The 12130-nt window shown below is 38.9% G+C and overlaps 1 protein-coding gene across 1 annotated transcript in view; it reads right to left on the reverse strand.

Annotated features, from left to right (window-relative positions):
* Nucleotides 1-5257: 5257 nt before the first annotated feature.
* ppef2a (protein phosphatase with EF-hand domain 2a) overlaps nt 5258-12130 on the reverse strand; it is a 12056-nt gene continuing 5183 nt past the window's right edge. Inside the window, exons 9-15 of the mRNA XM_061038454.1 lie at nt 12089-12130; nt 10097-10282; nt 9862-10004; nt 8748-8854; nt 7962-8128; nt 6987-7074; nt 5258-5755 (exon numbers count right to left, since the gene is read on the reverse strand). The exon at nt 12089-12130 is cut by the window's right edge and continues 294 nt beyond it. Of these exons, the coding sequence (XP_060894437.1) occupies nt 5502-5755; nt 6987-7074; nt 7962-8128; nt 8748-8854; nt 9862-10004; nt 10097-10282; nt 12089-12130 (987 nt within the window). The 3' untranslated portion in view covers nt 5258-5501. The remainder of the gene's footprint in view (nt 5756-6986; nt 7075-7961; nt 8129-8747; nt 8855-9861; nt 10005-10096; nt 10283-12088) is intronic.

Genomic DNA, 12130 nt, shown 5'->3' on the forward strand with positions numbered 1-12130 from the left:
AAAAAAGAAGAGGAATTATCCTTCCATAGGAGAGCATAAAGAAAGAGGAAGAGGTCAGCATCTGGACACGGGCAGACATGATGGTGATGAATGCTGGTTAGAGGGCCCCCCCAATTGATTCTTGCTTAGCGCCCCAAGAGACTCTAAAATCACCACTCAGATTCAAACATGCATTAAATGAACTGTCCACAAATACAACATACTTAGAAGTGGTTCTGCTGCAATGTGCTGACACAGATGGAGTAGCAACAGTGCAGCAAAGTCAATTAATTGACATGATTTCAGAAAAAAAATACTGACTGACCATGACTAAGCAATGAGTGAGAGGTCCTTCTGCAGGGCCAGAGATGTTTGATTACGTGTATCACAAGAAAAACAAGGATTAAAGAGCAAGGACTTTGTCTCCACTCTCCTTCAAAGAGCAATGTTTTGCTGAAAAGCTATGAATCTTCTCGGTTTTGACATTTCCTGGAACCAGCTGAATGAACTGCAACAAGCTCGAGCAGGTTTTTTAGGGAGTACAGGCGCTTATAGACTTTTGTGATTCATCTCAAACTGTTGTGGACATAAACCCACAAATCCTCAAAGTATTGAATGTGCACAAAGCGGCAGATTTGTTTTATTTTTTTATTTTTCTAACTTGTAGCCTTGGGGAAGATATCTTTACCTTGTATGAACTCTTCAGAGAACTTACATCATGTTGCCGCCCTTGAGATTGTTTCAAGGTCTGCAGGCGTCACCATGTGTTCACGCTTTCCATCAATCTTTCTGCAGGTTTAGTTCAAACATTTTTTATTTTTTTTTAATCACCTCCAGGTTCATTTGTGCTCCTTGTCGTTTTAATTTCTTTCAAGTCCTCAGAACTCTCCTTTCTTCATGTGCGTGTTTTTTTCCACCAATACAGAAACACTGTACTCTAGAATGGGGAATATGGGCGAGTGGTTTGCAGCATACATAAAATGATACTTATTGTAAAGTGGCCATTGGTGTTTTAGAATAAAGTTTCAATATAACTATGAAGCTAACTTTATGGTTAATGGATGTATTTAGCTAAAATGGTAAACTAACAACATTTATTTTGGCTTAAAAACTGTGAAAGAAAATATCCACATTAGAGCAAAAAGCAGGAGATAAAACATAACACACTCCAGGTATATAAATCCATAATATCAAACAGAATTGTTCCCAGTGAGCTATAAGAAGACTACTTTAAAGTACTGTCAGGCTTTCAGCCGAGGCCTCAGCGAGGGCTTGGAGACGCTCCAGTCGACTGAGAATCCTCCATTCAGATGTCTCCATTAAGATAGAGCTCCAGCAGCTTTACAACTGTAAGACCACCTGCAGACTGCGGACAATAGATAACCCCCTCCCACGATGCTCTGTGAAAAAATAGGTCATGCCTTCTGCTTTTGTCCTACTTGTCACCAGGGTGTCGGTTGGTTTGCTGTGGACAGAGGTGGCTGGGTTTGAAAAGCAGGCTGTGACACTTCAGGCTGGATGTTGGTCCGGATTAAAAGCATTCTCTTGACATTGTATTAAAAAAAAAGGGGCATTCTTACAAAAGGTTTGATAACGTTGTTTGAATTTGGGTCTACATCCAGCAGCAGTTAGCAGATAGACTGGACCATTAACTTGATATGAAGAGAGACCAAGAATTTCCAACTCCTGCCATTATAAAAAATGATCCAGACATACCCTGCAACAGACACATATAGTGTGCTGGTGAGGCTCTCCTCTCTTCCATCATGAGAGTGAGAGACTATAGGGGGGAGGTAGTGCATTCAGCCTAACCCGGGGGGAGGGGGGGGGGGTCCCCTTTCTCACATCTCAGAACCTTCTCTCAGCACAAAGAAGTTCTGCGGGTGGTATTACAGGCGGTGAGAGCATCGAAGGGGGTTGGCTCTGGCAAGATCCTTCTTGAGGTGTTGTGTACCTTCCTGAGGTGTCATGAGCCTAACTTGACAAACCACCAATGACGGGAGGTCACTTGATAACACCGGTTGTGTGTTGGCTCCTGCTGACCATCTGGTCCGATTGGTAGGTTGTGGGGGCCGTGAGGGGCCATTTGGTAGGATGAATTGGTAGTATCGACATCGCAACTACCGGGAGTTCTCGTGTTTGAAACCTAGGTCTGTTGAAGTTGGCAGTTCTGTTTGGGTTGTGGTGGCCACTGAGGGCCATGCGGTAGGTAAGGTAGGTTATAAGAAGGCCAGAGATGAGGTCCCTATATGGGTATGTGAGTACACATCCTTCTTATCGTATCTTGTGCTTATCTTATATTAAACAAATTGACTGTCTGACAGGAAGGTATAGCACTTCATTGTCGTTGATTTTTAACAACAATAACAAGCATTAAAGTTGCCTGTAGTGACTTTCTAGCAAACAGCAATGTAAGTGATTTTGCCAACTATTGCTAATGTTGTGTTGGCTTGAAATATGCCAAGAGTTTCCTCCATATATTTACTGCACAGTGTCTGTTCAGGTAGCCTACTCATCACTTAAAAAATGAGAATGTTTTTTTTTTTTGATACCCTAAATGTCTTTGACTAAAACCTGGATCACGGCGCTACGTTACGAGATTGTGACGGCATTTGATTTGCAAATTACTTAAGGCGGCTTTCTGTAGCTATAGTGCAAGATAATTGATTCTCATCATCACATCATGATTGTGCAAGATAAAACCAGCTCATGTACAGTAGGCCTATAGTGTCACTGATAAACAATAATTATAATCGGAGATACAAATTAATCAATTCAGATAAGTTGTTTTCTATGGCCTTAGCTGATTAAACAATAATCCTTAACACCACGAACTGAACAAACAAAACTTGAATAATACATGTACATCATCAATACCTGCTCTTTTTGTGTTCTTGACAGCTGAAGTGTCAAATACCATTTGTCTAAGAGTTTTCAGTTTGCTTTCTGAACAGCAAGGGTGGTCTTTAATCTCAAGTAGCCTTGCTGCATTTGGACATTTTATATTCTTATGCAGAGCATAAAAACACATTTAAAAAAAGATGTCCAAATATAGTAACTGCATTGAAATACAAAAATCGATGTATAACTGCATTTTCTCTAAAATCTACTCTTTTTAAAATAAAAAATCAAAGGCAAAGATAAATCAGTATTTTGCACATTTTTTTTTTTACTTCTTCATCAATATTAATTCAATTACCGGTAAACTTTTTCTTGAGTGATGCTGAGATGTACTGGCACCACTGACTAATGTTTCCATCTAGTGGTGATATGTAGTAACAGAATGTCAAGCATTTCATTTTTTTGATTTGTCAAGTGCAAATGGAATTAGTGTACAGTTACTCTGATGATTGAATCAGTTAAAGTTGTACAACATGAACAATTAAGGACACAACCTTGTGGCACCTCAATGCAAGTGCTGATTAATGATTACATGTGGTCCATCAATGTTAAGGTGTTGTTAGTGTCCCTTGGGTGGGGCTTAGCAGTGATGTGACTGCTGAAGGTAGACTTTGGGAGACCTTAGCATCATAGTCTGTATGCCTTAGTAGTATGAATCCATGAGCTTTGATTGTAATTGAATATTTTTACTCTTCACTAATTGTACTTTTTCAACCATTATAGGACTCAGACACCTCTCACACACACACACACACACACACACACACACACACACACACACACACACACACACACACACACACACACACACACACAAAACAATATGCAGACAAATTAATGCTAATGTGACATTTGTATTTACAATGTTCATTTCACATGGTCACATGCTAAAAAAAAAAATTGACATTAAAAATCAAAAACATTTTCCACATGATTTCTTCATTTCCTTTTCGATTGAAATAAACGATTATTTACAATTTGGGCGTTTAATCCAACCATGGAAACTCAGAAGAATTCACTTGAACAAACGTCCACCATGTCGTCTCCATGAAGAAAAACACAGTTCAACATTTTACTCATGATTTCTGTCTTCAAAGCAACAGTCTGGAGGTAGACTTGCATCTTAAAATTAAAACGAATGATAGCATGAGTTCCCCATTCTGGACAAGGTGAGAGTCCCACCTGACATGAGGAGGGACCACAGTACGTCTTGGCAGTTGATACAAAACATCATCAGTGCATTTACTTGACTTAACTTCATCTCTAGAAGTTAAAATGCTTCTAATGCTAAGGCACCAGCAACTTTGAGTTGCAAATACTTTGTGCAACTGATGCAGAGCTGCACAATTATTTACTGTTTAATAACTACATGTACATTTTCTATGAAGTCTTTGAAGTTCCTCACACATCACATGTGGATAGAAGGCTATTTTAAATAAGCATGGATGAAGTGAGGAACCTCTGCACTATGAAACAGGAAGAACTTTAAATAGACAGGCGCCATGTTAATGTTTTAAAATTACATTATCATTAGAATAATAATATTCATCATTACATCCCTTATGTCAGTATAAATCAAGGTCTTCAGTGCCCCCTAGTGGTCATGCTGAAACATACCTGACTTACAGTGAGGTTAATCATTTATAGATTTAAGACATTTAAAAGAAACAACACTGTCCAAAAAGCTGTTCAGAAAATCTAGAAGTATATCTTTTTTTTTATCTACAAATTGAACAAAATTGTATATATTTTTTTTTAATTTTTAGGATATGCCACATATTGTTGTTATATAATTTGCCTTTTTTGGGCCATTCTGTTAATTTTTGGACAAAAAGTTAATGTCCAACTTCTCAATGGCATAATACTAGGGTCATCTTTTAAGTTGGTTTTGAGTTAAAAAAAAAAAAAAAACTCTGATGTTAACATTTAATCTTAATCTTCTTTACATCTATGGTAAGTGAATAGATTTTTTAAAGGTGTTGAGCCTTTCATGACAAACATTTGAACAGATTCAACATTATAAATACAAATTAATTAAAAAAATAAACAATGTTTTTCGTGAGTCACCATAGAGTGTTTTGATAGACATGGTATAATTATTTAAACTCTGATGGGAGTACTGTTTATAAGATAACACCTGGAGCTACAGTGCAGATGAAACTCATTTGATCTTTACAGTCTTTGACATAAATATCATAGTCCTAGTTCAAATAATCTTTCTGATGTTAAATATAAAGATATATATATAGTTTGAATAAAATGCAGAATCATTTATAGTTAATGTGACGACAGTATCCTACAATGTTATCCTAATATTGGTGAAACCTGAATGTGATCCCTTTTTTTCTTCGTTAGTGGATTTTTAAATATTTTGCTAAAGCAGAGTAACCTACACTTTATGTGAAATCAACATTTACTGTCAATATCTTGAACTCTAGCCGCTCTCTAATCCTCTTTGATCCACGTGGCTGTAGCTCAGCAGCATCCTACGTGTGTATGTGCGTCATTAAAGCTGCTCGTGTTGGCTGCTTCTCCCTGTACTCTCCTTTCCTGCCTGTCCGAGGAGAGTCCGAGCTGAGGGGGCTCTCTTGTTATTCAGTCTTTGCTTACTCCTTCTGTGCTTAAATGTTGGGGTCTACATCCAGCTTGGTGAGGTCAGTGGCTGTGCCCATGAACATGCTGCGCCCTCGCTCCAGCCGGCTCTTCTTGTCTGTGAGACGGAAGGCCTCCATGAACTCGTCAATGTCTATACTGCCATCCTGGTTGCTGTCGATGGTGACGGCCAGGTCGGAGATGGCCTCGTCCGTGATCTCCATCTTTAGGTATACACTCAGCAGCTTCCACGTCTGCCTGAAGTCCTCAATGGTGATGAAGCCTGGGGATGTTGGAAGTTGAAGATACAAGACGGGATAAAATAAAGTCCGAAGAAAGAAAAGTCTTAACAGAAAAAAAAAACTGAAGTAAAAGAAATGTGTGCTCTAGGGTGGGGGATGGAGGGTCCAATAGATCAGTGGGTTAATCCCTGTCTTAACTGGGAGGGGATTCAGGAGCCAGTGACATGCTGTGGCCTCCTTTGCATGCTACAGGTGGATTAACTCAGTGACGGACAAAACACACACTTAACAGATCTCTGACACTCTGTCGTTGGATTTTCTCTGTGAGTCACTAACATCATCAAGCTGTTGAACAAAACGTCAGTTTGTCTCTGAGTATACGTAAAAGGCCATCTGGTGCAGGCTGCTTCCTTTTGATGCAAAGATATGCAATAAAAACCTGGATTCTACTATAGTTTTCTCTCATTAAAACAATTTAACATGTTGAATAGAAGGTCTACTATTCTGACACATTTAATTACAAGAAAGATTGAAGTAGAAGTTAATAGGGTTATCATGAGACATAGTGACTTTTAGTCCCTCGTCTCTGTCAAACAAAAAAATCATGATGTAGCATTTTCATTACACAGAAAACTAGTCAGCGGCTTTTCAGGAGAATCAAATGATTGCCCTTTTTGAAAAACGAATGTCAAACATTCTGAAGCTCCTTCAGTGGGAGGGTTCACTTCTTTTGCTCTTTTTTTGTTGTTGTTTTTTCTGTATGAAAATCTGTATCTATTGAATGTTTTTGTGTTCAAGCCTTTTAGTTAGAAGACCTTAAGTCAGAGAACTTGTGATGATCTCAGCCTCTAGATCATTTATAGAAATCATTTAATCAATAACGGTGTAACCACATAAATGGAAGATGAGAACAACCAGCTGAAAACGACATTAAACAAATGTTTCTTCAGGCAAAGTAAATCAGATCAGGTTCAACGATATTTTCATTAAACAGAGACCCCAGATTTCAGTTTTGAATGTTATCAGATGTGTGATCAAGCAGTAAAACTGCATGGGAATGTAAATATGTAAAGTAGTAATTAAAGTATGTTATTGGTTCTTTTAGTGAAACTCTGCAGTGCATCTTTGAACTGAACTCTCTTGTAGAAGACATTTTTGTAACTCAGTATTTCTGGTAAAATAAAAATAGGTCCATAGAGAAGCACAATATGTAGTAGTTTATGTTGTGCTAGTCATAACAGATGCTTACAGTGTGAATGTAACTTGTTTTACCTGAGTTGTCTGTGTCGACGATCCTGAAGATCGTCTCCAAGGTGGCGCGGTGGCGGTACAAAGTCTCAAGCAGACTCTGGTCGATGTGCTGAGAGTGGTGAAACATAAAAACTCATCAAAAAACAGTATATACACAGTCTCTCCCCCCCTCCTCTGTCGCCCCCCAGTGGTGGAATTAATTACAAAACTCCATTCAATCTTCAGAGTCCCTTAAAGCCTTTAAGTAAAAGCTAAAGACCCAGCTCTTTCACAAACAACTACGCACTTAATGATAATTGTCATGATTTGGTCTTATTTAGTTTTGTATTTCAGCGTTTAGGTTTCCATGTTTTAATTTCTCCTGTCCATCCTAGTGTTGCTTGTTTCAGTAGTGTGTTTTTGTATTAATGTTCCCTGGTGTTTGTTTCCCTTGTGTGTTTACTAGATGAGTCTTTAGTGTTTTTTGTTATTTTGTATCCTGGTGTCCCTCTATGTTCTAGTCTGTATTATTGTCGTATGTGAGTCTATGTTGGATGTCGGTCGTCTTCTGCTCTAGTGTTTTGACTTCTAGTTTTTGGTTTAAAGTAAGTTTTGTTTTTAGCCTTTTTGTTAAAATAAATCTTATTTCGAGTTTCTGCAATTGGGTCCACCTCCTCTTTGTATTTTTCATCAATCCGCTCATGAGTCATGACAATAATGATGTTACTGACCATGATGATATGGATCATGATATTAATGAGGATGAGGATGATATTTAGGATGTTTTTGATGCTGATTAGAACTCTCATGAGCAGCTGTCGATGATGATGATGAAGATGATAATATATTTTCTTCCATTTAAAAAAATGACTGTGCTGCCTGTCAATCCCACTTAAAGCTGTTCGGTTGCTGATGTTGTTAATTCCTTGCTTGTGTTGTACTTACTCTCTGAAGTACGTCACTGTGGACATGAGCGTCTGCTAAATAAATTGTAGGATTGCAGAAGTGCGTCCTTACATCAGTGTTGTATCCTTTGATTGCGAGCTCGTTGAACCACTCGAAGTAGTCGATCATGCAATCACTGGACCTGCGGGAGACCAGCTGACTGCGCAGCATCCTCCAGGGCAGACCAAGGAACATCACACTCTCCACTGCTGAGGCCCAGTCATTCACAGTCACAAGACCTGGAGGAATTATTGACACATCTTCTGATTTATATTCATATTTGGAATTTTAACCAAACATCATCTTATCTAGTGCTGCTTTTCTTCACTTTTCTTTTGTATTTTTCCCAACACAACCCATGGAACCCATGAATTCAACCCTGCTTTACTCATGCCAATTGGTAGAAAACACATGAAACCAGCAGTTGATTCTTGTTTACAGCAGTATTATGTCAGGATGTTTTTAAGAGCGTTGAAAGCATTTTTAGTATTACAGTACCATAGTAAAAGAAATAGAGTGGCTGGAGAGAAGTGCAGACTATTAGTTACTTCATTGTTTAGTTGTGTACATGAAAAACAAGAGCTTTAGTGGTTTAAAGACTCGGAACAACAACAGTTTCAGATTTAAGTTTCTGTGAAACTATTAAATCTTGTGTTCTGATCTATCGGTCAGCCCATGTGCTTGTGTTCCTGAATGGGGATTCAAATACAAAACGTAGAGCTCACGTTTCCCGCTTGCCCGACATTAAGCCTTTGAGAAACAAAAGGTACACCAGAGATCTGTAATTACACAAAGTTACACCTGATCTCTTGAGAAAATATAACAAGCGAATCGCTCCATGAAGGTCACACAACATACCTGTGTTTTGGGTGTCGTACTGCTTGAAGGCACAGATGAGGTCAGATTTGTGTGCAAACAGCTGCTCCCGTAGGACTTTGAGGGCGGAGCGCTCGGTTCGCCCAACACTGGAGACAAGATGACAACAAGAATAACAGGTAATAGAAAGTGCAGTAGGGAACAGTTCTATGATAGAATAGCTAAAGCTAAAAAAAAAAAAAAAGTAAGGAATTTGATCTCTTATGAAAAAGTTCTCACCAAGTCCAGAAAGTGCAGAGAAATCAATTTTCACTTTTGGAACATTCATGTACCACCATTAGATTAGATTTCTTGTGTTACTATATTTGTGGAAACAAGTTAATAGACAGGAATAACTATCAATCTTTTCAAGAAATAGTTTAGGAGAACAAGATGTAGACTTAATTAATGAGATGTAAAGGTGCTGGTAGGAAGATATTGTTGCCTTCGGACAGAACCATGTTAGTTGTCTCCCCAGTTTCCAGTTTTTATGCTATGCTAAGCTAAAGCTTCTCTATAGCCTTATACTTAGATCACAGATATGAGGTTAGTTTCAGTCGTCACTTTCAGCATTTCTCAGTTTTGATTTATGTTTAAGGGTTTTTAAATATGTTCAGGAGAATACTAGCAACAGTGACCTCTATCTCTGGGGAAGTTCACATGATATTTAACAGAAAAAAACACTCCATTAAGCAGTCGTGAAGATAATCACCGTGAATCAGTGAATCTATCTTCCTGAGGTCAATATTTTAATAAACACTAAAGAGAATCTCATGGGACATTCAGAGTTAGATGTTTGTTTTCATGGATCACTTTGTTAAAAATCCACAGCCACAGCTGACTCCTGCTTATACAGTAGTAGAGACAGTCAGTGCCACTGCCCTCTCAAACATATCTAATTCTGAAGATTCTCAGATTTGGGTGAGTGTGTGTGTTATCAGCAGGTCAGACCTTGAACAAGTAGAAATCTGAATTGGCCAAAGACATCGCAACTGGTGCATCTCTAGTTTATACGCCTTTCTTTTTGCGCCGCAAAAGTCGTACTGATTGCTGATGTGCTCTGACACCTGTAGCATTGTTATAACACAGAGGCTTATTTTTTTATATTTTCTCGTACCTTTGCCTCACAGTGAGCTCTCTGGTCATGCTGCTCGCCTGGTACTGAACCACATAAGGCACAAGGTCTGGACCCAGCTTTACATAGGCCCCCCTGTTGCTTCCCACATCATAGTAATTGGAGGCAGAGAACAGAGTGAGGACCTGCGGGTGAGGGGAAAAAATTGAGGGGATCTTGTTTTAGCGCAATTTTAACAGTATTTAGAAACAGGTCCCCCGTTCGGGTCTGAGCTCACCTTACGGTTGTGGCAGAACTCATAACCTTCCTGTTTGCATTCATGAGAGCGGATCAGGAGCTGAAGGTTGTGTTTGTTCAGGAAGTCTTCAGTGACATCGGGGCCCCAGTAGCAGCCTCCGCCCCGCACCTCGTTGGGTATGCAGCCCTCTGAAGACATTGGGTCACTCCACAGCAGGTCCAGGATCTGGAGAAACAGGAGGTTGGGATTACATTTAAGGGATTCAACTAAAACACTTAAAACAGAAATGTGATAAATGCATACTGGAAACGCCATAAAAAAGATTTCCTGACTGCTCTAAAGGTTGCGCTCTCAGATCCATAAAGAAGTTTTAACAGCCAAGAGACAAGAAGTAGTCAAAGCTGTGATAATGTTATTATTTCATACATTTACGATATGTAATCTACAAATTGTCAATCTGCCGAGGATAATTGTGTGACTTTATGCTCCACAACAAGTGACCAGTCTGTCACCACATTATGCAGGTTTAAAACTCTTAAACTGTAAGAAGGATTTGATACCAAGCAGACCTGATCAAAGTTTCTGCACTTGTTGTACCCCTAGCTACAGAAACATATCTGTTCTTTATGCTGTCGAGGTTTGGTTGTGGCGCTACATTTACTTCATGGATCAAACTTCTGAAGGCTTCTGCAGTGGCATCAGTCTAGACAAATTCACTTAGGTCAGAGTTCTATCATTCAATGTGATTAACTCGACATGACTGTCTGCTATCTCCTCCCTTTTAATGCGTTAGCATTTCATCAAACCTCTTTTTAGGAGCCTCACTAGGCAACAGATTGTTTTCCATTTCAGAGTGTCGTTATATAAGGAGATGACTTATATATTTCTAATCCTCCAAACTCAGTCCCAGCGATCATTTCTTTTGTACGAACATTTGAAAACCTCTCAGAATATAAGCTTTATGTACGAAATAAGCACAGTCGACCCAAAGCATCCACATTGCATCAGTATGTGATCTCCTCAAAATAAACCTTACCCACTGTCTTCATTTGCTTTAATTTCCATCCCTTTCAAGCCATACAACCATGTCTTATCAAAATTTAACCTACGCTATATTAAAGCTACTTATGTCTTCTGTTATTTAATACATCAAAATACCTGAAAGAATTGCTTTTCACTTTCAGACTGACATATTTCTACCGGAACCACCAACAAATACCAGACCTTGATGAGACATCTTCCTCCCACAGCGTGTGCTTAAGGTGGTGATGGCATGTTTAAAAAGCTGATTGAACTCACGGCAGAGGGATTAATGACAGGCGGGATTACTGCAGCTCCTCTGTGGTGAGTGTTGATCACTGATGGATCGTTCATCTGGACTGATATAGTCCACTGACACACAGCCAAGGCACACAGGCCATGACCTCTGACTAAAATAACCATTGTTTTTCCACAAGACACGGTCACGTAATAAATGTATCTCATGTGAGACATATAAGGGCCTGAGAACAACGGAATAAATAAAAAAAATCAGTGAAAAAGTGAGACATGTATCATGTGGAATTTTGCTGCAATGCACCAACAAAGACACCGAAGATGAAGTTGCAAAACTCGTTTCAGTGTGTGTTTGTATTCATATTTATGACAATGTTAACAAGAAAACTTTAATACATTTTAAAGATCCGTTGAATAAAGAAAATTACATTTTGGTTTCTCAAATAAATTAATAAGCATCTTTTGTTTGTGGGTTGAGATTTTGGACGAAATATATTTGGGTTTTGGTGTTTTTGGAGCTGTTCTTTTGTGAGGATGCCACCTCATGCTCATAGAAATTGAAATGGCTGTGTTTCATGGTTTTCTGACTCTCTGATTTATTATGATAAAAGAAATAAAATCTGCCGAATGAACTTGGTCACACTGATGCAGTAATGACAAAAGCATAGACAGCCTTAACATAAAGCACATGATCTGGCATCGGTGGCCTTCCAAATGATCAAAGCAATCACATCCTGTTCAACACTCATCCCTCACCTGTCTCCACTCATCCTTGGAAGTGTCACTGTTGATGGAGTC

This window comes from Labrus mixtus, chromosome 5 (assembly GCF_963584025.1).
Source record: "Labrus mixtus chromosome 5, fLabMix1.1, whole genome shotgun sequence".
Classification (NCBI taxonomy): domain Eukaryota; kingdom Metazoa; phylum Chordata; class Actinopteri; order Labriformes; family Labridae; genus Labrus; species Labrus mixtus.